The sequence below is a fragment of the Lytechinus pictus genome, chromosome 5, assembly GCF_037042905.1.
Source record: "Lytechinus pictus isolate F3 Inbred chromosome 5, Lp3.0, whole genome shotgun sequence".
Lineage (NCBI taxonomy): Eukaryota > Metazoa > Echinodermata > Echinoidea > Temnopleuroida > Toxopneustidae > Lytechinus > Lytechinus pictus.
In genome coordinates, this window is record NC_087249.1 from 4,625,010 (window position 1) to 4,651,271 (window position 26,262).

At 35.6% G+C, this 26,262-nt stretch overlaps 1 protein-coding gene across 2 annotated transcripts; it reads left to right on the forward strand.

The window, feature by feature from the left end:
• The first annotated feature begins 898 nt into the window (after positions 1-898).
• On the forward strand, positions 899-24,188 carry LOC129261909 (mitochondrial import inner membrane translocase subunit TIM44-like). 2 transcript variants are annotated; one of them, XM_064099666.1, is made up of 15 exons: positions 899-1,175; positions 3,933-4,037; positions 7,128-7,223; positions 8,026-8,103; positions 10,040-10,120; positions 10,847-10,987; positions 11,591-11,660; positions 12,412-12,481; positions 13,407-13,492; positions 16,494-16,586; positions 17,435-17,559; positions 18,297-18,347; positions 20,057-20,146; positions 20,767-20,877; positions 22,183-24,188. In XM_064099666.1, exons 1-15 carry the CDS (start codon positions 1,143-1,145, stop codon positions 22,300-22,302), a joined length of 1,350 nt encoding a protein of 449 aa, XP_063955736.1. In that variant the 5' UTR covers positions 899-1,142; the 3' UTR covers positions 22,303-24,188. The 2 variants fall into 2 exon arrangements, with proteins under 2 accessions (XP_063955736.1, XP_063955737.1); XM_064099667.1 differs by having other exon boundaries at positions 925-1,157.
• Positions 24,189-26,262: the final 2,074 nt, after the last annotated feature.

A 26,262-nucleotide genomic window follows, 5' to 3' on the forward strand; every position in this document is an offset into this window, starting at 1 on the left:
TTCAAGAATCCGACGGGTGCCACTTGAGCACCCTTGGGCATTTTTTGAAAATTGACGTCATAGGCCACGCCCACTTTTTACATACCTCTGAAATATGACTTTCATATTTTACGAAATAAACAGATACGATTTTAAGGGCATTAGGGTTTGTCAAGGTATTCCTGCAATACCATGATACCACACTGAATGTATTCGACGTCTATCTTTTATTGATCTATTTCGTTCCTAAATAAGCACATTTGACCCAGGCTTTATATATAATGTCTTCTTAGATATAGAGACTTTTCAAAATATAGAACCCACGAAAAATAAGACTTCTAAAATTCTAACCGCTTTTAGTGTATTTTGGATACCAATGAAAGTTTGTTGACCTTTTGACATTTCCCATACCTTGTCTTGGCCCTAAGTATCATGTTTATATCTTCTGGATTAAGACTTCTGAAGATGAACTTATCAAAATCGAAAATGAAAAAAATACACACATGCAAAAAAATAAATAACCCCCCAAAATAGCTTTCTCAACACCTTCAATGTAATTTGCCATTTAACAAAAGTTCGTTGACCTTTTGACATTTCCGGTCATAACTTTTTAACGGGAGGTCACGAGTATAATTATTGTGTACACTTTCTTGTTCAGTATAACAAGACAAACAATTTGATGTGTCACCCGACAGAATTGGGGCAATTTAACAAATTGACCCCATGGAAGACCAGAGTAATTTATGTCAATAACTCTGAAATGGGCTATCCTTTCGATTATTGTATTGTATCTATTCATTTGCAATTCATTTTGTTTATTTCTATTTATGCCATTTATGTCACGTACTTATGTAATATATATCTCATGTTTTTTTTAATAATCGAATAATAAATAAACAAACAAACAAACAAAACCCCTATATTGACCCAATTTTGACCCTTAACATGGTCATACATTAGAAATTTGTCACCAAGTTGAAACTTGTTCCTTGTGACGTCATCAATCACATAAAAGTGAAAAATCAGACAAAATTATCGAAGTAGCCGGTAAATCATGACATGATTTATGCTGCCTGCTGACTATTCCACTTTTCCATAAATTCTCTGCAAAAAATGACGTCATTTTAGTCCAGGCACATGAGTCCATTGCGTCTCTATCCAACATGTCTGCGTCCATGGTAAGATTGAGCCGCCAGGTAAGTAGTGTCTTGCATTTCGTATTCCTGTTAAATTTGGCCAAAAAAGTATCATATTTATATGGAAAAAGAACACGATTGGTCTGTGTTAACGTTTTACCATAGCGGTTTTGAAGAATAATGTTGAGTTCTGGTAATTGATCCTGAAATTGGTCGCACGCGGAGAGTGGAATTAGGCCTTAACATTGCCCCATGTACTGATATCTCTGTTGGTAATTGTCGGCCAGATTTGGTGCCTGATCCCGCGAGGCCGGATCGCGATCGGAGCCGGAGGGTGCCGGCTACAGCGCAGGACTCGGGGGATGGATTGTGACTTGTGTACGCTACACTACACAAACCATCAGGGTTAGCTCATTGAAATTTTACTGTTGATTTTCAATTTGTACCCTTTAATTTTAAAGGGGAAGTTCTATGCACTTAGCCTAGGCATGATAGGTTTTTTTCAAAAAATCTTCGCTGCACGCTGGTTAAAAACAGAACACTGTGCATGTGCAAGGTTTGTCTATTAATTATTATTACTAATACCTCGCAATACATGTGAGTGGTCTGTATCATAATGAGTGGTCTGTAATCTGTATAAAGCAAAGTTATATCATTACCTTGTTATTTTTGTACATTGAATGAGTGTAAAGTTGAACCTCTCAGTCTCAATTTTTTTGCAAGTTCATATTGTTGCATCAGTTATAATTTATTAAACTAGGGGAAGTTCAAAATGTTTAACCGATGTTTAAACCACCATTGAGGTTTAACACAAAAAATGTTTACAATTTTTTGTAAACATTTAAACTGTTTTGGGAATATTTCTAATTATTAATTTGAATTGGAAGTGAAGTGAAACTAATATTTCCATCCATATACTTATAGATGGAAGATTTGCATAAGTTTGCAAGTCTAGCATGTCTAGATCTAATACCAATTTGAGAATGTGGGGACAAATTAAAGTCACATGGTTTGTTTTGTCTATGGATTGTTCTTCTTACATCCTGTTAATGTTATGAAATTGCGGATAAATATGATTACCTGTCAATATTCCCCTATTTTTTTACAGTTGATGAACATATTAAGTTACCCAAAATAAAGGAAAAATTATCAAAAGCGTCATTTGAAATCAAGTTTTTTCATAGAAGCAGCCATGATGGAATCTGGTATCTGTTCATTCAATGTCAAAGTTTACTTTGAAAAAAATGAAATTATTATTTTTTTTCGGATTATGATATCTCAAAAAATGTTTTCTCAACAATTGTGTTTTTTTTTATTTGCATCAATGAGACAATAAAAATGAAATCTTGTTAGTCACACCAAGATGCAAGACCGATTTAACTTATTGTACTCTCTTGAAAGGCATGCCATGATGTAATTTTATCGCAATATTGAGTAATACATTTGGAGGTATTTGCCCTTTAAGCAAATTAAGACACAAATACTGTCATGAAGCTTATAAAATGGGCGATTCCAAGGTAAGTCTCATTTCACTTTTACGTGCCTTTTCTAATACTTGGTCCTGTCAAACCTACAAGGGTGAGTCTTTCTGTCAAGTTTATACTTTCAATGTATCTTGACAATTGAGGCTTTAAAACAACACATACATATACAATGTACACAAAGGTTGTATGCACTATATTGTGGATGCCATGACATCTTGAAAATCGGTCAGTCGCATTACACAAAAAAAGGACATGGAAAAAAGTGACTGATTACTTTTTAATAGCTCTTTCAAATCCAAACACTTACCAATAGTCGCATTACACTTTTTCCGGCACTACTTAACCCTTCCCTCAACTTATATTTGAAAATTTTCTTTTAATATGATGTAAAATGATGATCTTCAGATTATCCAACACAAAATTTTACAAAACAACCAATAGTTTTCTGTTAAATTGAAATTAAAGTTTAAAAAACATATATATGCAGTCCCATGTTTATAATCTTTTGTATGGTTCGGATTCTCCTATAAGGAGATGCGTAAGAAAAAAAATTGAGGCTAATTATGATCACCCTTTGTATTTATGAACTTCCATATGAGTTTTGAGAGATAATTTTTATCCACATTTGAAATAGAGCTAATATGAATTTTTGGAAAATGTTTCCTTTTGCTTGGAATCGCCCATATCAATATTCTCATTAATATATCCTCTTTCATGTCGAATGCTGATATTTTGCATTAGTTGTTGATGTTAATGATAAAACAGATATCAATGCACATGCAAATTTTTGACAAAAACAAGAAAATTTTGGCATAAATTCTCATTTTTCAAAAAGTATTAATCGGACTGTCCAGAAAATGATTGCAATCAATTTCTTCGATCTACATGTAAATCATCGTAAAATGCGTATTCATTTAAGATTTTACCATTTGTCTGTGCAAGAAAATATGAAAATGATTGATTTTTATGAAAAATCCAAGAATGCCACCAAAATTGCAAATTTTGACCCAATGGCACACGATTTTGCTAAGGAAACATCAAGATTCATTTAATAGACACTTCAGGTAATACAAAAAAGTTGATTAAAAAAATATATCATGACGGTGCACGGGAACCCCCATTTCCTACTCGACTATATCCAGTGACAATAAGAGTGGCATTTTGGACAGTCACCAGGCATCCATAACATTGTCTAGCTTCATGTCCTTGGATTGTCTGTTTGATATTTCAATATCACAAAGTCTGTGATATGTATGCTTATACAACCAATCGTATCATTAGGAATAGATCCGCTTTGTCATCTTATATTGTCTGGATGTTTGTTTATTCATAGGTTCGCATTGTTTCAAGATGTCAGAGGCCACATCCCTTTCTAACTTCAGTCAATCAGAATGGAGACACATTCATAAATGAACAGCTGGATGTCAGGTTAACTCAGGTACAGTATGTCACTGCATCAGAATAACACCTATATGAACATTCAGACTACAAAACTTTGCTTAACTGGCAATAGGTAGGGCTAAGGGGGGGGGGTCAAAGCCCCACCAATTTCCTGGGGTTAAAGCTTAGCCCACTTTGGTTTCAGATTACATTTTACCAAAGTAGGCTAGCATGGTAAATAGTAAATTACCATCTAGCTCTGCTAAAAAGAAGGTACACTGGTTTATTGTGGTGCTAGCCAAGCAATTGTGGTGCTAAGAGCTGTAGTCTGAAAGATCCAACTGGGCTAAGGAAATGTGGGGCAAAACATTAGCCATTCATAGAAGTCAAAATTTCACTTTAAATATGTACAAATCAATATTCATGAGCTGTGTGATAGACAGTCGCGGTTGAAGCATTACCTTGGCTAAGCTAATATTGCGGGGTTACATAAGACAGTCAGAAAAAAAAATTGTATGGGGTTAACCCTATAATAAAGCCTGATCTATTTTGAATTGCCTAGGGGGGAGTGCTTGTTTGCCCCCCTCTCAGATCTAAGTTGTTGATCGCATGATTGCATGTTTCCCATGGCATAATCTCCCAAATGGGATAGATAATTGTATCAAAATTATTTAAATTTATTTTTAACTAATTGATTATGCTAATCAATGAATAAAATCATAATTTAGCTGTAAATCTTAAAATGTAGCTCAAAAACTGCAAGAATTACTCTTTAGGGTTTTTATCAAATGTTTATATTAAATACAATGGTGATATGATTTTCTTTTCTTAAGTATTTCATTTTTTTTTTCTTTTGTATCCCTTTGTTTTATTGTCTCACCTGCGAAGCAGAGTTAGACTATAGGCGCTGCTTTTCTGACGGCAGCGGCGTCAACACCAAATCTTAACCGAAGGTTAAGTTTTTGAAATGATAGCATAACTTAGAAAGTATATGGACCTAGTTTATGAAACTTGGCCATAAGGTTAATCAAGTATTACTGAATATCCTGCCTGAGTTTTGAGTCACATGACCAAGGTCAAAGGTCGTTTAGGGTCAATGAACTTTGGTCAAATTGGGGGTATTTGTTGAATTACCATCATAACTTTAAAAGCTTATAGATCTGTTTCATGAAACTTGGACATAAGAGTAATCAAGTATCACTACACATCCTTTGCGAGTTTCAGGGGAGCGTTTCATGAAACGACTTGTCAGACTTTTTATCTGACAAGTCCCATTTTATCCGACAGTTGCCATAGGAACTGTGCTTCTCAGCCAATCAAAATCAAGGAAAGATGTCTGATCTGACAACTTGTCGGATGGAAATGTTGATGAAACGCTCCCCAGGTCACATGATCAAGGTCAAAGGTCATTTAAGGTCAATGAACTTTGGCCATGTTGGGGTATTTGTTGAATTACCATCATAACTCTAAGTGTATTGGTCTAGTTCATAAAACTTGGACATAAGAGTAATCAAGTATCACTGAACATCATGTGACAGTTTCAGGTCACATGACAAAGGTCAAAGGTCAATGGACTTTGGCCATGTTGGGGGTATTTGTTGAATAACCATCATTACAGGAGGTGCGTTAGCTCAGTCGGTAGAGCGGGGGACTCGTATTCCGGTGACCCGGGTTCGATTCCCACTTGGTGCGCTAGTGCCCTTTGGTAAGGCATTAATCCTCAGTACCAGGTCCTTCGGAGAGGACCTTAAGCCGTCGGTCCTCTGGTTGCTTGCTTACAAGCATTCATGCTTTCTTAGCAATCAGGTAAAAAATCACCACCAATACCAATAACTCTGAAAGTGTATGGATCTAGTTCATAAAACTTGGACATAGAGTAATCAAGTATCATTGAACATCTCATGTGAGTTTCAGGTCACATGACCAAAGTCAAAGGTCATTTAAGGTCATTGAACTTTGGCCATTTTGGAGGTAATTATTAGATTGCTGTCATAACTTTCAAAGTTTATAGATTTAGTTTATAAAATGTGGATATAGGGGTAATCAAGTATCACTGACAAGTCGTAGGTTGCATGATCAAGGTCAAATGTCATTTATTGTCAATGAATGTAGTATTGTATCATTATATGAATGGTGTTTTTTTTTTAAATAATTATTTTAGGCCTATAGTAGTTTTCAAAGTCAGCACTGCTACTATATTGAACCGTGTGATACAGGTGAGACTGCCAGAAGCGCTCCACTTGTTATTTCTTTCAACAGAAATCATTGCCGACACTATTTCAGTCATAGTGTAAATAACAGGATATAAATTCTTCAGGCATGATATTCTCCCCAAAAATCGGAATTCCGATTTTTTAAATTATTTTTTTTTCAGATTATTATTATTTTTTTTTTTAGTTATTAAAAAAAAAATTGTTATTTATTTTCTTGTTACGTGAAAGAATATTCTCATGCTGTTTTTATTGCTTTTTTAAGTCAAATGATAAAGTTGTCATGCAGACTCACCTTGATAAATCACTTTTGATTTCTTTACAATGCAAGAGCTTGTAACCCCGACCAGGGCGTCTCGGACTTTGGCGGGGACTTAGCCACCCTTGGGTACTTTTCAGAGGGGAATATCATGCCTGATTGTTTTGATTCAGTAAAAGTAAAAAATAATTGTACACTATACAGAATGTAGACACAGGATGCACATGGATGATTGTGTGGAGCGTTGTGGCCCAGTGGATTAGTCTTCTGACTTTGAAACAGAGGGTCGTGGGTTCGAATCCCAGCCATGGTATAATTTCCTTCAGCAAGAAATTTATCCACATTGTGCTGCACTCAACCCAGGTGAGGTAAATGGGTACCCGGCAGGATTAATTCCTTGAATGCATGAGCGCATAAAGGCAGCTCGAGCTAAAGCCGGGTAATAATAATAATAATAACATCGCGCCTCGGAATATAATATTTCTAGATAGATGGGGCTATATAAATGCCTATTATTATTATTACGAATTGCCAAGCATTGGGCAAAGTTAACCCAATATCTGTAGTTTGTGGATTGCCCTAATCCATGAACTACAGTTATTGGGTTAGATTAAGCCGAGGGTGATAATGATTTATTGATATTATTATTAAAAAGTTTTTTTGTTTATCTTTTATCCAGGCAAGATGTTACTCCCAACAGTCTCAGAGGAAAGGCTTCATTTCCGGTTTCATTGATAACATCAAACAGGAAATGAACAAAAACAAAGAGATGAAGGTATTGGAATCATTTCAAGCTTATAAATATATTTAAGATATCAGCTGGACATTCATTGTACCTAATTTCAAACTGTTTAGAACTTATAGACAAAGATAAATGCCAGTTGTGGTGAGGGTTCCAAAATTAGCTTGTAAATAAACCAATGAAATAACAACCCAAGTGTCAGTGTGTGTAAATCAATGATATCCTGTTTCAAATGAATCTGGAAGAAATTATAATAATGATGAAAGTTATATTTATAATAATTAAATTTTTATATCTTTTATGGCTGGTGAAAATCAAATACCAAATATTTGCTATATTCTGAGTCTTATTTGTTGATATGTCTTCCTTGTGAGTTGGATAGTGGTTATTCATGTCATTCTTCTACTCTAATTATCTAATCTGATCTAGAAATGAACAAATGAAGACATATTACACTAATGAAAGGTATTCATTTTTCAAATGCAACTGCTACAAGTTCTCGACAATAAGGTGTTAAGCTCACAGAAGTTTTGATCATTAAAAAAATTGTCATTCATTCTAAATTTTCCCCCAAATTTAACTAAATATTTTTTTGTTAAAGCTAAAGCTTGGTGCAATGTCTTATGCTCAACTTCATCTATTATACAAAGAAAAATGACATAAATATTGTCTTGGCTTGGGGCTTTCTGTCAGATATTTTCTTTGGCTGTCTGTCAGATTGAGAATTTCTACATTTCCTTTGGATCAAAGAGGCAAGGAAATGTTGTACTCATTTATTATGTGCTGTGTGATATAGTGCAATTTAATTTCTATCACTGAATAACTCTCTTGACAGGATAATATCAAGAAGTTCAGAGAGGAGGCAGAGAAACTTGAACAGTCAGATGCCTTACAGGAAGCAAGAAAGAAATTTGTGAGTTTGATTGATTTTTATCTCACCCACATAGCAGACTATAGGTGACGGTGGCGGCGGCAGCATCGTCAACACCAAAATCTTAACCAAGATTAAGGTTTTGAAATGTTGTCATAACTTTGAAAGCATATGGATCTAGTTCATGGAGCTTGGACATAAGAGTTATCAAGTATCACTTTTTGTCTTGCATTAGTTTCAGGTCACATGATTAATGTCAAAGTTAATTGAGGGTCAATGAACCTTGACCATGTCGGAGGTATTTGTTGAAATGCCTTCATAACTCTGAAAACTTATGGATCTAGTTGATGAAGCATGGACATAAGGTTAATCAAGGATCTCTGATTGTCTTGTTGGAGTCTTAGGTCACATGATCATGGTCAAAGTTCACTTAGGTTCAATGAACCTAGCATTTTATTATCATGTGAATTTTTTTTTTTGTGAATAATTATTTGTCATAGCAGTTTTCAAAGTCAGCACTGCTACTAAATTACATCGCGTAATGCAGGCGAGACTGTCATAGGTGTTCCACTTGTTAGGTATTGCTGAGTTAACAATCTCAAAATGAGTTCAAACACAACCAAATCAAATATCCACCATAATGTTTATATTTATAATTAAGAACTATTTACTAAATGTGAATGATTCGAGTATAAAATACATTATTACTGCATAATTAGGAGTATAAGCATGGCCTTCCTGTCAGGTAATAGGTCTTTTTCCAACCAATAATAATACATGTTCCCTTATTCGTGTTGGCAATCTTCAGTGTGATCGCTTGGCAGAGAAGATTTCATGATTTTACTTGGTTATGTTTATGTGAACTTAATAGAATTAGATCTATGACTTTAAAGTACAATTATTCTTGACTTAAACAACTTTTTCAAGAAAAATATTGCTTGTTGCAATTACTGTTTCATGGCTGTTGAACAAATATGCTGATATTTTTTTCCCAAAGTGTATATTGCAGAATTCCTAGTATAAAGAATAATGACTTCTGCAATATACACTTTGGGAAATGATTATTAGACCACTTTACTTCTGAAGCTCACTTACAGTATGATCTAATAATTATTTTCCAAGCTGGATGAAAGATTTAACCCTCAATCTCCCGGGGTATTTTGATTCTTGTCATTCCCGGGGGGGGGCCATTATGGCCCCCCCTTAAGATCTCGGCCGCTGATCGCTCGAGCGACGCAAAAATTTGCACGCTGGTTGTGTGCGATGTAATCTACAAGGCTGTATGGTAAAATTTTCCAAAATAATGAGATTTTATTTTATATGAATTAATTATGCTAATTTATGCATAAATCATACTTTTTGCTCTAATTCACTAAATAAAGCTCCTAGAATGCTAATTTTTGGTTAAAATATTCTTTGTAGCATTCTTAACAATCGCAATTAAAAAAAACTTCAGTTTGGAAATCAATTTCTTATGTATTTTATTGTTTTATGAATTTCTTATGTATTTCCTTGTTTTTTTTACTTTTTGTTTTTTTATTGTTTTTTCAATGGAAATCGTTCCAGACTTAATTCTGATCATAAGCAAGGCAAAATTAATTAAATTCAATCAGTAAAAGTAGAAATAATGATACATTTATGAATTTTGGCTAAATACACAATTTGCATTGGATTTGTACATGAAATCACGTTTGTGAGCAATTTTGGGTCTGACATGCACTTACATAATGTTGCGTAATGTCGTAACCGCGTATCCAGTCGTCACAAATTTGGTCTCAAAATTTGCGCGAGACTTGAAAGTAAAAAGTCAGTGAGCGGCGAGGTCAAAAAAATTTGCGCAGCGGATATATCGCGAAAATTGTCGAGGGGGGGGCCATTATGGCCCCCCCCCCCCCCCCGGGAGAATTAGGGTTAAGGTGAATTCCACTTGCTTATTGTTAGAAATTGATGCTATATCATTTGTTATATTATTGTATAGGAAAATTTAGAGAAGGAGACAGCGCGAGGATCAGCAGCAGTCAGACATACTTTTGATGACATCAAGGAAAAAGTATCGAAGGTATGAAGAGAGTTGGAGAATGAGTGTAATATCATTGTACCGTATGTTTTGGACCCCTCAGAAAGAACAGCCATTCGGGTAAAGAGGGCTATCTCATATGTAGAAGATGAGTTGACAAAAATTCAGCTGAGTTATTAATATACATTCATTTCTTATGTGCTGAATATGCTGGATTTTTTTGTCATACAAAACAAATAATCCAAGTACAATATATTTTATCAATGATAGGAGATACACAGTATCTGTAAAAACGGGTCATTTATCTTTGATTATTTCTCCTAACTTTTGGAAGGTAACTTTTGACATCCAATACATCCAAAATCAGCATTTCAATACTCCTACTCCTACTCCTACTCCTACTCACCCATAATACATGTAGGGGCTAATTTTGTGTTTTTTTCTGGTTATCCAATGAAACAAGTGTTTGTCAGTAGAACATACCATTTGATGTTATTTGAGACAAAGCTTTTACATAGTATAATTGCAATTGAAACCTCCGTTTTAAATCACATTGAGGTACATAGGTTAGGGGTGTAATATATTCTTGATATGGCAATTGCAAAGGCATAAATTGCACTCAATAATCCAACTAGTTCTTCATGTTTTCTAATTGGAGGGATCTCTCTTCATAAACTGCCATCTTCGTAGAATGCCTTGAGAATATGAAAAGCATTAATTGTGAAATGACTGCCTAATTTTTTTTCACAATTTGTTGATATTATACAGGGAGTAGAAGAAGCCCAGAAGCAGGAATGGGTAAAGAAAGGAATCGATGACCTTTCAAAGAGTGCTAAAGGTGCTGCGGAGAGGGTCAGTAAATCAGGAGAGGAAATTAGTCAAAGTGCTGCATTCAAGACTATTTCACAGGTTTGACATTTATTTCCATTATATTTTTTCCTTAAATCAACTTCTTGATACTACCAAATTTTATGAAAGTCCTTGTCATAAACCCATACTCATTCCATATGTCCTGACTCCTGAAAGCATATCTTCCCCTGAATATTTGATACCATTTTCATACGTTCACGCTTGGGTAATCAGGAGGTATTCTTTGCTGTGATGTAAAATTTGATTTGTAGAAGGTAAGACATACTTGCAGTGAATGAATCCAGATGTTAATGAAGCCTTAATCATACAAGAGATTGAACATACGTGGTAAACTTCATGGCAAAGTAGTTTGTTTTCAAAATTTAACATGACAGCTTTTTAATTCTGTAATTCTATACTGTCCTTTAAATTTGGCATTGTAATCAGATTGTAAATTGAACCTTTCAGCCCTTACTGCTGGTCAATATTTATGTGTATATAATGAATGAATTAATGACTAAATAAATCAAATATATAATTAGATAAATAAATAAATTTCTTGGATAAATGTCAATATGTAAGAACACATGGAATCCAAATAGTAGTGATTGTTAGTCATTGTGAAACACATTATTTTGACACAATGACCATCTTATTTCACAGAGTGTAAAGGCTGTAAAAGAGGAAATAGATGAGAGTACAACATCCAAGGCAAGGCCTTACAGGGCACCAAGTAAGTCAAATCATCATCATAATGATATACTTTTCTGTAAGGCTTTTGATATGAACATATTACCCCAACCCTTAAAGAATTCCACTGGCTTTCTGTGTCTAGAAGAATTGAAAATAAGATCCTGACATGAGTGTTCAAAGTTCTCCATGACGCAGCACCGACTTACATCAAAGGTCCTGTCGTGAAGCATGGCCATTATTCGTCATATGATCTTCCACATTTACCACCCTAGATATTCCGTGTAGCCGGACCAAGCATTATGGAGATCGGGCTTTTAGTCATGTTGACCCAAGCATATTGGAGAAAATCTTATGTTATGTTTATAAGTTTGATTATGTCCCATGTTTTTGTTTATTTTATATGTTAGTATTGTATTAGCATTAGTATTGTTATCATTATACATTTATTTATAGCTCAGTCGATAGAGTAGGGGTTTCGAACTTTGATTAATCAGGTTTGATTCCCATTTGGTGCGCTAGTGCACTTTGGTAAAGCATTTATCCTCATTACCAGGTCCATTGGAGAGGACCTTAGCCCAACGGTCCTCTGGTCGCTTGCTTGCAAGCATTCATGCTTTCTTAGCAATCAGGTAAAAAAATCACCACCAACATTGTGACAACATCTCTTAGTGCTTTACAGATATATTACAAAATATGTGTACTTTCTCCACTCCCTAGGGAGCATTCCAGCAAGATTTTCCAAGCTCGATTGCAAGGCATACTATTATAATATATTTTTTAATTTATTTCAGCTCGGTTACGAAAAAGAACAGAAGGCTTAAATACAGAAGATGGAATGACAAAGACCTTTGAAGCCAATGAGTAAGTTTGATACAGGTTTTCATCCCAATAGAGCTGCAGTAGTGAAAGTTGCTCTGCAACATAGTTTTATAGAATAATAGTGCCATATTTGCTCAATGTATTGTTGAATTCTTCTCAAAAGGTAAATACGTGTCACAACTTTTTTCTTAACATGTTCAGCATGATTTACCTACTGCAAATTCTTGTCAATAATGACTCCCAAATATTATACAGCTTTCAATTAAAATTTCAGTTATTTAGCCCCAGTTGCCTTTCTTCAGGCATTGAGCTTACCCATTAAACATGGCCTGACGTTAATTGATTAATTATTTAAGTTTCAGTCTATTATCAGATAGTTAATTGGATAAAGATATTAAAGCATTATTCTCATTACATACAGCTTTCTGAGACCTTTTTGTTGATGTAAATATGCAAGTATCACAATTTTGCATATCATTGACAAAGAGAGTGAACATAAATGGTCCCAATAGTGAGCCCTGTGGGATATGCCCGCTTAGTTTGCATTGTGATGTAGAGATACATTGACATTGTATATATCATTTCATTCGAATACGATCAGAGCATATTCTTGGTATCACACATATAGTATTAGAAGTAATAATCCATTTGGTTAAGTCTCTGACAACAAGGGTGGCCAGATTCACCTTGCACTCACAGAAATCACCCTCACCCCTCCCTCTACTTTACTCTATTTGGAGCATCCTCCTCCCTTAACCAAACCCACCTACTCTCCTCCACCTCTTGCTTCCATGTCTGCTTCTGTTGGCTCTTCCCCTCTGACCAGCTCAAACTCTCATAGTTTTATAAAAATGATATGTCCAAACTAGTCTATAGTTCAGTGGCAAGTCCTTGAAACTGAGGAATCACTTTATACTTTCAAGATCTACCAATCATTGTTCTCACACTTCTTATCTTCCTATTATAGAGATGCAACTGGTATGGTTCTACACAAGGATTCTAAATGGTATCAACAATGGAAGAACTTCAGTGAAAATAACCAAGTATTTAATAGTAAGTAGTCATTGTCAGGATCCTCTTTCTTGTTTCTTAGTATGATTAATTCAATGAACGAGTGCTTTGCTGAATCAACTGGATATGAAATCAAAGTTTATAGCTATGCTGTAAAGCAGAGCCACAAGGCCAAGCCCTGAACTGAACTAGGAACACAACATATATTATTTTGCACCTATTTATTGATAAGGAGCTGCAATTTAGATTAAGTTCAGTTAGAATGTCAATGATGTAATGATTCCTAAAAAAACCACACATTTTAGACTTTCAATCACTGGAGTTGTTATTTTTAAGTCCATAACACTCCTTCATTCTCATCAATTCAGCATATTTTGCACCTTTCCAAGAAACGTGCTTGTAAAATCAAATGTCCTTCCCTGTGGTTGCTGCAAAACTATGGAATCACTTACCCAGAGCTGCCAACTGTTTAGAAAAAGTCATAATTATTATGATTTTCATGTCAAATTATGCCATTATGCCTTTGACCATAATTATAACTCTTTTGAGGGCAAATAAGTATGTTACCATTTAATACTTTATAGTATTTAGGCAGTGGTGAACTCATCTGAAGGTGCCCAATGATGCTCATTATTCCCATGATAGTGTATCTTTGTTTACATCACTCTGAGTGTTATCATCACATGCTTAATGACTCGATCTTGTGGTTTTTTTTCTCTTGGATTTATCATGTATTAAATGCAAAAGAGAGAATACCAGCATGGACCTATTACAAATGGACATTCAACGAATCCCCTCCTTTCGGCCGAAGACCGTCACCGCCAATCCTTTTATAAACAGAGCGCTGGCAGCTGACGCCCATCAAGCCGGTCGTAAAACACGCTATCACTGATGGACAGCGGAAATCAATTGTACGCTGCTGTTCGATGTTGCGATGCCATTGCGATGTTGTTCGTTCACTTTATCAAAAGCAACGCACAGCAGCGAACGTTAGCGCTATGAAAATGATTGCAGAAACAAGAAAACAGGCGTGCATAAACATATTTTTTACGTACATCGCAAACAACCGCACGTGATATGCATTGACCTTGCAGATCAGTAAATCAACAGCAAAAAAGCAGTCGAAATTTGACGGATAAATGTGCGGAAAAACGTTAAAAATGCATCTTTTTCGGACAGTATTGATGTCGATAGTAGCACTTACCTTCGGTCAGAAGTTAATTTTCATTTGGGCGTAAAATTCCAGAGGATTGGCGAAATTTAATAGGATTTTGTGATGATCAGACGACAATTGCACAGTATTGACAGCGTGAAATAATGTATTGAAAACCGGAAATAAATTGCGCATTACATTATAGGTAATGCATGGACTTTCCCTGATCGCAGCAATCGAGCTAACATGACCGCATCTGGTCGAAAGAGGGCCAGAGATCGGGCGATGACTGTCAATGTCCGAGAAGGGATTGAGTAAACAACCGCCCCGGGCGCTCGTCGTAAAAAAAGCGCAAAGAGAAAGTTAACTGTGAGACAGCAATTTTGACAGCTGGAAACAGGTGGTGGCCATAAAATGCTCTCGTTGAATGTCCATTTGTAATAGGTCCATGGTACCAGAGATGATTCTGAATCTGAGCCTTAAAAGAAAGAGGATTCATTTTTGTCTCACCTGCATAGCAGAGTGAGACTATAGGCGCCGCTTTTCCGACGGCGGCGGCGGCGACGGCGGCGGCGGCGTCAACACCAAATCTTAACCTGAGGTTAAGTTTTTGAAATGACGGCATAACTTAGAAAGTATATGGACCTAGTTCATGAAACTTGGCCATAAGGTTAATCAAGTATTACTGAACATCCTGCCTGAGTTTCATGTCACATGACCAAGGTCAAAGGTCATTTAGGGTCAATGAACTTAGACCATGTTGGGGGAATCAACATCAAAATCTTAACCTAAGGTTAAGTTTTTGAAATGTCATCATAACTTAGAAAATATATGGACCTAGTTCATGAAACTTATACATAAGGTTAATCAAGTATCACTGAACATCCTGCATGAGTTTCACATCACATGACCAAGGTCAAAGGTCATTTAGGGTCAATGAACTTTGGCCGAATTGGGGGTATCTGTTGAATTACCATCATAACTTTGAAAGTTTATGGATCTGATTCATGAAACTTGGACATAATAGTAATAAAGTATTACTGAACATCCTGTGCAAGTTTCAGGTCACATGATCAAGGTCAAAGGTCATTTAGGGTCAATGAACTTTGGCCAAATTGGGGTATTTGTTGAATTACAGCCATAAATTTGAAAGTGTGTTGGTCTAGTTCATAAAACTTGGACATAATAGTAATCAAGTATCACTGAACATCCTGTGCAAGTTTCAGGTCACATGATCAAGGTCAAAGGTCATGTAAGGTCAAAGAACTTTGGCCACGTTGGGGGTATTTGTTGAATTGCCATCATATCTCTATAAGTGTATTGGTCTAGTTCATAAAACGTGGAAATAAGAGTAACCAAGTATCACGTACTGAACATCTTGTGCGAGTTATAGTAGTTTTCAAAATCAGCACTGCTGCTATATTGAATCGCGTGATGCAGGTGAGACGGCCAGAGGCATTCCACTTGTTGTTTTTAAGGAATCTATTCTTCATATGTTACCTCTTCAAAGAAATGTATAATACTGCTTGGTGCATATGAAATTATGACTTTTATGTCAAAATTATGACTTTTGAGCTTCTGGATTACTACTTTTTACTTTCAAAGGTTGGCAGCTCTGCTTACCTGCTGTAGTAAAGACAGCCTCTTCTGTTGCTCCGGTCTTAATATCTCAGAGGGCATAGGGTTTGAGTTAGGATTGTTGAGAATCCATCTGGCTCTCATTTTTTGTGTGCAAAGCTATTGAAATACAACATACATTTTGGCCTGTTAATAAGTATGTGCAGTAATAAATCCCATTTTATGTTGTTATGTTGTTCATGAGATCATAGATTGGTGGATAGTTGCAAACTTATACCATGTCTGCTTCTTTATCTTTGTGTTTTTCTACAGAGATGTTTGACCTCAAAATGCGTTATGATGAAAGTGATAATATTATGGTTCGTGCTTCAAGAGCTGTTACAGACAGAGTCAGTCAGCTATTAGGTAAGAGTACAATGGGTTTGATAATATTATGATTAGTGTTTGTAGACCTAGTACAGAGTCTGTCAACTATTAGTTATTCAACAGCTGTAAATCCATAAACAATAATTGTACAAATATCCATGCGTCATAGTTTAACAACTAAATTGTGCATTGGATTACAAAAGTATTTTCACAAGGTAAAATGGTCGATCTCTTTCCAGGGTTTTGATCAAATGTGCATACAAGTTTAAAAATAACCAAATATTTTCTTATACATTCTATTGTATTTTTTAATGGAAATTGTTGCTGATAATATTCCAATCATAAACAACATGAAAATTAAGGATTTTACAAGTAAATATCATGATTGGGTTGTTCAAAAAGAAGTCGTGATTTATTGAGCAGACTCAAGACATTTCTGTTTTCTGCTTCCATGATATTCCTTATATCTATTAATATTATGTAGTAAATGTTATTATTTGGTTTTTTTTTTTTCTAGACTTCTTACCATTATGATTATATTTAATGTATACATTTCATAATCTTGGGTAATTTGTTAAACTGAGATTAACCGTAACCAGGCCGGGCTTTTTTGGCGTTAGCTGGCCAGGGGGGGGGTGTTTGAATCACCCCCCCCCCCCTTGAGATCTTGGTTGCCGATCGCGCAAATGCCTTAAAAATTGGCATGATAAAGTGTGGAATGTATTATCTACAAGGCTGTATGGGTAACTTTTTTTGGGGGGGGGCTCCAAAATTTGCATTGGCCAGGTGTTCAGTTTGTACAATATGTAAATTTTACCAACATTTTAGAGGTGAATTGTAAAAATATTAAATAAATAAGTTATGTATAATTTTTCAATTATTATCAGGAGGAGTATTCTCACCCACTGAGATGTCTGGGGTCCTGACAGAAATCATTAAAATAGATCCTTCTTTTACCAAGGAAGGCTTTCTTAAAATGTGTGAGCATGAAATTATACCAAACATTCTAGAGGTGAGTTGAGTTGAAGTGAATTCCATTTTCACTGCTTTCAGACATAAACTCAAGCATTGTTATCATTAATAATAATAATAATAGTGTTATATTTTAACCTTAACAGCCACTACAGTTCAGAAAACTGTTCTACCAGCGGGCTTTGTTTAACATGATAATATTGATATTACAAGATTGAATCTCACTATTGATCTTTAGAAGCAGGGGGCTTAATAACCCCCCCCCCCCCCCCTCCAATGTGATAACTCCCTAATTTTTGTCCTTTCAGGAATTTGTGCTTTCAATGCTCTTTAAGTAAAAAGGATTTTTGTACCTCTGCCCACTGTAGGTGGTTGCCAGAGGCATTATGTTTTCAGGTCATCCATCCATACATGAAAATATACCAATATAGTGATAAATGAAGAGCCTTTTGAGGGATCACCTTCAGATTTGGTTCATGTCTGCATATTAGAATGATGATGATGATGATGATGATGCAACAATTTTTTTAATCATAGAGTAAAAGGTCTCAGAGTTGTTATACCCTCGCCAAAGAAAGTTTAAGGTGTAGGAGTGAGCTTATTGTTGGTGATTGGTCCGTTGAACTACTTCCTCAGTTTCTGCTCAGTGCTTAATGGGAGTTTAAATTAAACTCAATTTTTATATACTACCTACAAGTAAAGGAATGAAAATGAGTTATTTTGCTTATGTCAGCCATATTTGATGACATGATATTCTGAATCTTATGTTATCTGCAGGCAATGATAAGAGGAGATCTAGAAATTCTGAAAGACTGGTGTTATGAAGCTGTGAGTATTTTTTTAAACTATGTTCCTCAATTATAAAGTATTATTTTTCTTTAAAACACACCCCAAACCCAAATGACATTACCACGATTTAATGAAAAGAGTTAACATTGATTTGAATTTAACAAATTTGAGCTTCAAGGTCCCACTTGTTACCTGTGTCTATTTGTTATCAAAATTTATCCCATAAAATGAAATCATTATTTAGTGTTTCAAAAAAGTGAAATATAAAGTGACTTGAAATAACATCTCAAGAGATTAAGTAAATTAGGACTTTTCAGTCACAGTGTCTGTATGAATTAGATTTTTAATTTTGTTCTTGTTTTTCATCCATAATTATGAAGAATTGTAATAAAATATGACTCAAAGTTCAGTATTATTTTAAATAAGACCTTTGTAATGTTAACGTATGCCTTTTACTATCAAATTATGTTGACTTTAAGATACCAGTATTCACATACATGTACAGTAGACCCTGCATAAGACAAGTAATCACCTACTTAAAGCATTATTTCACACCAGGGGGGTGTTTCACGAAGATTTAATAAGCGTGACTTAGAGTTGCATTTAAATTCCCAGTTTTATAATAATAATAATATAGGATTTGTATAGCACACATATCCACCTTGCTAGGTGCTTAAGGCACTCCTATATTAACCCGGCTAAGCTACATGTAGTCTAATAATTCTGGTGCGCACAGCTTTGAGGAATTACCGGTACTTCCTGCCGGTACCCATTCACCTGGGTCGAGTGCAGCACAGTGTGGATAAATTTCTTGCTGAAGGAAAATATGCCATGGCTAGGATTCGAACCCACGACCCTCTGTTTGAAAGGCGAGAGTCAGAACCACTAGACCACAACGCACCCACGTCGTCCCAAGAGATTGGACTGAGGCAGAGTCACTTTAATAGAATCATGCAACAAAAGTGATAATGATTAACAACCCACAGTAACATTAGTGAATGATATTGTTTTGTGCAGTAAAGAAGTACCACCACACTGGTCGAATAATGCTGAGAGGACGCACGCTACAGCGTATTCATCAATAAGATTGCACATTACATATCATGTGTGCTTTAGCACTAAGCATGACTCAAAGTCACACTTAACTCTTTGTGAAACACCCCCCCCCCTCTGAATATTAAAGATTTGTGATAATTTCATCTTCTAAAGCCCGGCTCACACTGCGATTCGTTGCGATCCGAATTTCAAAGAAATTGTGATAACATTTTATATGGACATTCCAATTAATAAAATCTTACGGATCAGAGTTCAGAATAGTGGTAGGACTACTGAAATCGAAACTCAGTCCAGTTCGAGCCTCCGTGAATGAATAAAAACAGATTCAAATCCAAATTGTAATGACGTCATCATCAGCTGTGACTGGAAGCCGATTTGGACTTTACTCCAACCTCAGGGCTTGCCGTAAAGTAAAAATTATGATTTTATTATTCCTAACATTATGCCAAACTTGAATAAAATAATTTTACTTCTTGGAACTTTCGTATTTAATGCAAAATGCGATTTCTTGAAAAATCGCGTCGCAACAAATCGCATAGTGTGAGCCGGGCTTAAGTCAGACATTTTTCTGTCGTCCCAAGAGATATAGACTGAGGCAGACTCACTTTAATAGAATCATGCAACAAAAGTAATAATGATTAACAACCAACAGGAACATTAGTGAATGATATTGTTCTTTGCTTTATTTTCAGCCGTATAATCAGCTCGCTACACCAATCAAACAAGCCACGGCCATGGGATACAAGTTTGATTCCAAAATATTAGATGTTGACATGGTAGAGGTAATTATTTTTTTCTTACATTTCTTTCAAGTTTATGTCTTTCTCATTCTTGTAGTTTCCCCTAAACCTCTGAAATTATGCTTAAATGGTAAAAAAAATTGTAAATATTGAGACATTTTTAATAATTCAAAGGCAAACATGAACTGCATGTGTTAATCACATTAAGCTATCCATACTGCTTTACTCATAACTGAATAAAGCCTTATGATTTCAGAATTACCTTTAAAATTCAAGATCTTTGATACAAGTCTGTTGATCCCAAATATCTTGTGACCATTTTGTAGTGATCTAGGCCCTTGCATGCATTAGTGATCTGCAGCTGTCGAATCTCTGACCAATCCTTTTATGCGTATTCCAACTCAAATGAGCGAAAAACACAATATTTGCACTGAGCAATGCAAAGCAATACATGATAATAGTATATGGTATCATGTATGTTGCATTTTAATGGTCAAACTGATTGTTTCCTCTCTTTTTAAATTGCATGCAAATTAAAGTTGTCATGTTAAGTGGTTTGTTTGTATATACCACTTTAGTGCATCCAATACATTTCAATCTATCTATTTGACATTGAATTGCTACAACAGATGAGATTTATTTTGTTTTATTCTCTACTGTAGCTCTCTATGGGTAAGATGATGGAGCAAGGGCCTGTATTAGTGATAAGCTTTGTAGCTCAACAGATTATGGCTGTTAGGAATGCTAAGGGTGTTGTAGTCGAAGGAGACTTGGTAAGACCATCCACTTTTCTCTAACTTCTGAAGGTTTCCGTAGTGATTAAATAATAAGTGTAGTGATTTCACGGCGCACCATGTATTCATATTTTTGTTGGCATGTGTTGTCCTAAATAGGACAACCCAAACTTGACATTTTGACAAGTATGTTTTTATTGTCTTCATGGAGAATGAGCTGAAGATTCCTGAAGATGACAAGAACATCCTTATAGAAAGGTGCCCACAAAAGAATACGTTGGTGTACCATGAAATCTCCACATTAATCCACACTCGGGGTGCGATTGCTCTCCTTGTGATTTTGTTCAATAAGTTGGTGGAAAAATGGGGGTGGGAGGAGGAAAAGCAGAAAAAAGGAAGAAAGTGAAAATGGAGAGAGTTCTGTGCCCTTTAAAGGGGAATCAAGCCTTGGTCATAAAATGTTGTGTTGGAAAGGAGAAAATAAATAAAACAGAATGGTGAAAGTTTGAAAGAAATCGGACAAGCAATAAGAAAGATATGGAAGCTTTAAAATTGAGATCCCAAGACTATGTAGATTTCAAATTGGCAACTGGGTAAGTAAATTATGACAAGGGGCATGGACATCTTTCCCATGGGCCATGTACTTATTTATCAGGGATTTGTGGTTTTCTCCTTAAGTACTCATTCCCCGGGGGTAGTAATCTATATATAACCCAGGTAGTATATTGTTATATGTCTTATGAAAGAAAAATATAATTTGAAGTAAAACTTGAAAAAAATTACATTTTAGCCATTTTATGTATTGGAGTACATGGAAGAGTAGTCCTTGCCTAACATCACTATGACATCACATATGCGGCCAATTTGAAGTCTCCATGGGTATCAGTGATTACCAATTTTTCTAACTTTAAAAAATTCATATCTTTCTTATTGTTTATCTGATATTGTTCAAATTTTTACCTTTCAACTTGTCTGTTTTTTCTTTTTCCTCTAAAAATTAGTTTTTATTTGGGTTGGATTCCCCTTTAAGTATATACTACACTTGTTATCTAACAGAAGAGAAATGTTGTGTCGGCTTGAGGCCGTGCAGCCCCCCCCCCCCCCCCCCATCAAAATACCCTGGCCCACCTCTGATCGACATATTCTTGTATATATTTACCTCAGTATTAGCACCAATTATGAAGTAAATGCACTTTCTTGTACCAGTACATGTTTTATCAATTCAGTTCCTCATACATGTACATGTAGATGGTCAGACTTAATCTTACTAATTATTATCAAGGGAAATAGCAGAAAGAGAAATTGATTTTGAATCTGGTCATGTTTGTGTTTGTTCCGCTGCAGGAGAAGGTGATGAGGGTAACATATGTCTGGGTTTTATGTCGAGATCAGGAGATCTTGGATCCTTCATCAGCGTGGCGCCTTTTAGACATGTCTGCTCATTCTGCTGAACAATGGGTCTAAGCCATTCTTCTGTACCTCAAATGCAGTATTTGCAGTCGAGCCAGAGAACGGGTCCAGATGCAGCCACCCTCAGAGGATTTTGTCAATTTAGTGAGCTACCAGCTCCCAAAACTGAACTTGATCATGATATAGAGGGTTTCCACATTACGTCACCATGGAGAACACAACAATTTGGAAACCTGTGCATTAGATTATAAAAATAATGATTGATCACATTTTAATGCACAGGTGCTTATTGCTTGCCCTACGACATGGCTTGTTGTGGAATCCTCTACACTGAATCAAATAGGAAAGTGATTTCATGTAAATTTCACATTTCCATGAGTGATCTTACAGTGCATATGTTAACATTATTCAAGATGAAAATGACGATGGTGCCAGTTGCAAAAATATTGAGATTATCAAATTTAAATTGGTATGATTATATTGACCGCCGAGTGATACGAAAATGTGATTCAGGAGGAGTGTAGCATTGCCAGATGATTGTTCTACCCAATTCAGCTAGGTTCTGTGATTGACAGAATTCTGTTTCGTTTTAGATGAAAATCAATGAACAGAGAGGGCGTCAACACGTGATTGTGTTGACGATTGTTGTTTGAGCAAAGTTCCACTTTGCTCAAACTTTCTAACCCCCCCCCCCCGAATCCTTGTGCCCGAGTTTAGGTGGTTTGCAGGGTTGATATTTTTGTTTGTGCAGCATCATTTAGCAGAAGAAAGTATCAACCTCGCAAATTACGGAGTATATTTATATGTAAAATCATATTATCATACTTATTTTTAGATCATTTTTTTTAATACATACATGAGAAAATAAAAAGGGCACAAAATCTCCAATCTAAATAAGAGGGGCCTTAATGAGGCAAATCAAAAGGGCATCCTTATCAGAAAAATTGCTGATTGGTCTTTTTCTGATTGGTCTATACCCGCTTCTTTACTTTCCATTTGGTCTCATCCTACATGGTCTAATCTTCCTTAGACCCAGGTTACATCTGAAAAGTGCTGGCCCGGGCCGGCCCAAGTCTTGTGGCATCCTTGACGACAATTAAGGTGGATTAGCTTCGCGAACGGATGTGGTTCGTAAATATGTACCTGTTTACATCACATCATATTCATTTACCCCCACAGGAATTTATGTCGATCCAATTGTCGGTTTAAATTCCTGACCCACTTTCAGTTTAAGAGTTTGAAGGCACTGACCCTTATTTAAATGTTGATAAACTCCAGGATTTGAAAGCGGTCTGCAAAGTGAAGGCTATTTGTATCAATATTTTGGACATGGTTATATACTAGCTACACTTCATAGTCCTAACTCTCCTCTTTGTGACTATCATGCACACCACTATTGATAAATGGGGGCAAACTACGGCAAGTGGTCCGAGACGCGGTTTGAGTTAGGGTTACATGGTGGTCTTGGGTAGATTCGCTGTAAGTTGGCCTGAGGTTGGTTTGATATGTTTACATCTGTTTTCTTTCCTACCTGAGGCCAGGCCCCATGCCAGCGATTTTCCAGATGTAACAAGGGTCCAAGTCTCCTACTAACCATTGATGTAATTACCATTGAGCCCATTTATCATTTTGCCTAATTTCCACTCATTATTAAAGGGTATTGGTGACAAGTTGTCATAAAGGTAGCATCATTTAATTAAAAGCAAGGATTTCACTTGCTATCCTGACAACCCTTATTGTGTAAAGGGATTGAAATGAAGACAGAAAAAACTTTAACATTTTACTTTTTACCTTTCAGTATTTTACTGTTTTAACATGAAGACCTGCTTCAGATTCCATTGTGGATGATAAAGAGATAAAATATTTAAATATTCTTATTGTAATGCAAGCACCAAATTATACTGTTGCATTATTATTAAATATATTGTGAATTGTACAATGTGTGTAAACATAGTGTTCCTGTTTCGATTTGTTGAGAAAGAAGAGAATGAAAGAGACAAAGGAGAACTAGTCATGAAAATAAAACATAAGCGAAGAAAATGATATTGTTGTTCACATGTGTGTGTGGTCACTGGCTTTTCACCCTGACAAAAAGTTTGTTGTAAAACACAGAAGAAAAAAAAATCATAAAACATTTGTGAAGGTTGGATAAAAATCCATCAAAGATTAAGAAAGTTCTAAGAATTTCACATTTTTGATTTGTGACGTCATATATGAGCAGCTGCCCCTTAGGTCATATAATATAAAATGCATAAATTTCAATTTTTAAATGGTCGATGGTGACGAAAATATTTTTGCGTTCAGGAGCGGATGTGAAGGTGCAATAAAACCCTTTTTAATCTTTGATGGAATTTCCTCAAACCTTCACAAGTATTAATTTTCCTGCTAATTTTACAATAAAATTTGTATCAGGGTGAACTCCCCTTTAATGCCTGGATAAACCTTTGGCTAATGTGAATTCTACCATTGCAATATTACAAAAGTGTAGTTGTCAAAGCATTTTTTTTTTTACAGCCGTTAGTTTTCCAATTAGGCATTTTTTTTTAAGTTACTGCAATTTGAGTTTGGCATAGCACCCTCTCTTGGCCCTTAGAGCACTGCCTATACAAATTTAGTAATTTAATATTAGAAAGCTGCAGATAAAGATTACATGTACATTTATGTCCTGAAATTTTCAGCCAGTTTCATGCTTGAGAATGGGTTTTATTAAAAACCTTCACATCATAAACCGTTTTAGGGCACACACGTTCATTTAATCTAGTAATGAATTGAAATAGGGACATCCACTTTTGGGGATTTACTAAAAATAAAGATGGGGTTTAGAGGGGGGAGCGAACTGACCCTAACTGTGTGGTCTCTCATTGACCGTGTGTTCAGCTACTAGTCTAAATAATACCTTAAGAGATTGTCCCTGGGACTTTGCGATGCTGCTGCAGTAACCTTTGAGATGACCATTCATAATACAGAGAATATATAAACCTGCAACTTAATCTCTGTACAGAAACTAACATGTTTTTCAATGAAAACTACTTTTTAATTAGCTACCGGTACTTGCTAACATACATGTACCATTATTATTGCAGTAATAAATGTCTGGAGTAGTGAATTAATTATGGTATCATTCAAGTGGGCCTATAGAGTACCGAAGTGTGATCTCATCAATTTTCATTTGCATTTCAGCGTTTTTATACCATATTTTAGTAGAGCATGATAACCCCCCCCCCCCCCCACAACCCAAATTGGTGGGAATCGGTCCGTGGAACCAGGCCAATAATACATTGACTCCAATGGGGCTTATTATGTATTTATGAGGTCATATATCAGGCCCCAATGGAATGAATTTTGGAAGTGGGTTTTTTTTATCATGCTCTACCAGAATATGGTATCAAAATGCACAAAAAGTTTTTTGTGGCGTCATCACTTCAGTACTTAATATGATATGGGTTACGGAACCTGGTGAAATTTGCGCTGCCGAGGATTTGAGGTGGTGCTATATAAGGCTGCAGAATCATATTTATTTTAAATGGAAACTCTTGTTGTAGGGAAGATAATAATTGTTAGCTGTCAAGTTAAATACCATGCCATTGAGGGAGAATAGTATAGTAGGAGAATCAACAGCAGTGTTACTTCTCAAATGCCCTAGCATTCGGGCTAAGACCAAAAATGACTTGCATTTTTTTATCAAAGATTTTTGTGTCGTCCTGTTTCACTTTATTGTGCAAAGCAGACTAGATGCAATTTTTTTTATCAGTTTCATGACTTTCTAATATAACAGCATACAATTAATTTCTGAATGCAATCAATTTGATCCTTTCACTTATTCAATCCCATTAATCTTTAGATTTTTTTTATTGATAAAATTCATATCATATTCACACAATATGATTTAACAGTCAAATATGGAAGACGATACAATTTGTACATGTATAAATAATTCTTAAATATAATTCACTGAATTTAGTCTCATTCAACACATGAGACGACACAAAAATAAAAATTTACAGTGTTCAGTCA

Coding starts and splice junctions, on each gene's coding strand:
- LOC129261909 (XM_064099666.1), top strand. CDS start 1,143: ATGTCTGCGTCCATGGTAAGATTGAGCCGCCAG. Junction 1,176..3,932: donor TGGTAAGATTGAGCCGCCAG/GTAAGTAGTGTC, acceptor GTTTATTCATAG/GTTCGCATTGTTTCAAGATG. Junction 10,988..11,590: donor CATTCAAGACTATTTCACAG/GTTTGACATTTA, acceptor CTTATTTCACAG/AGTGTAAAGGCTGTAAAAGA.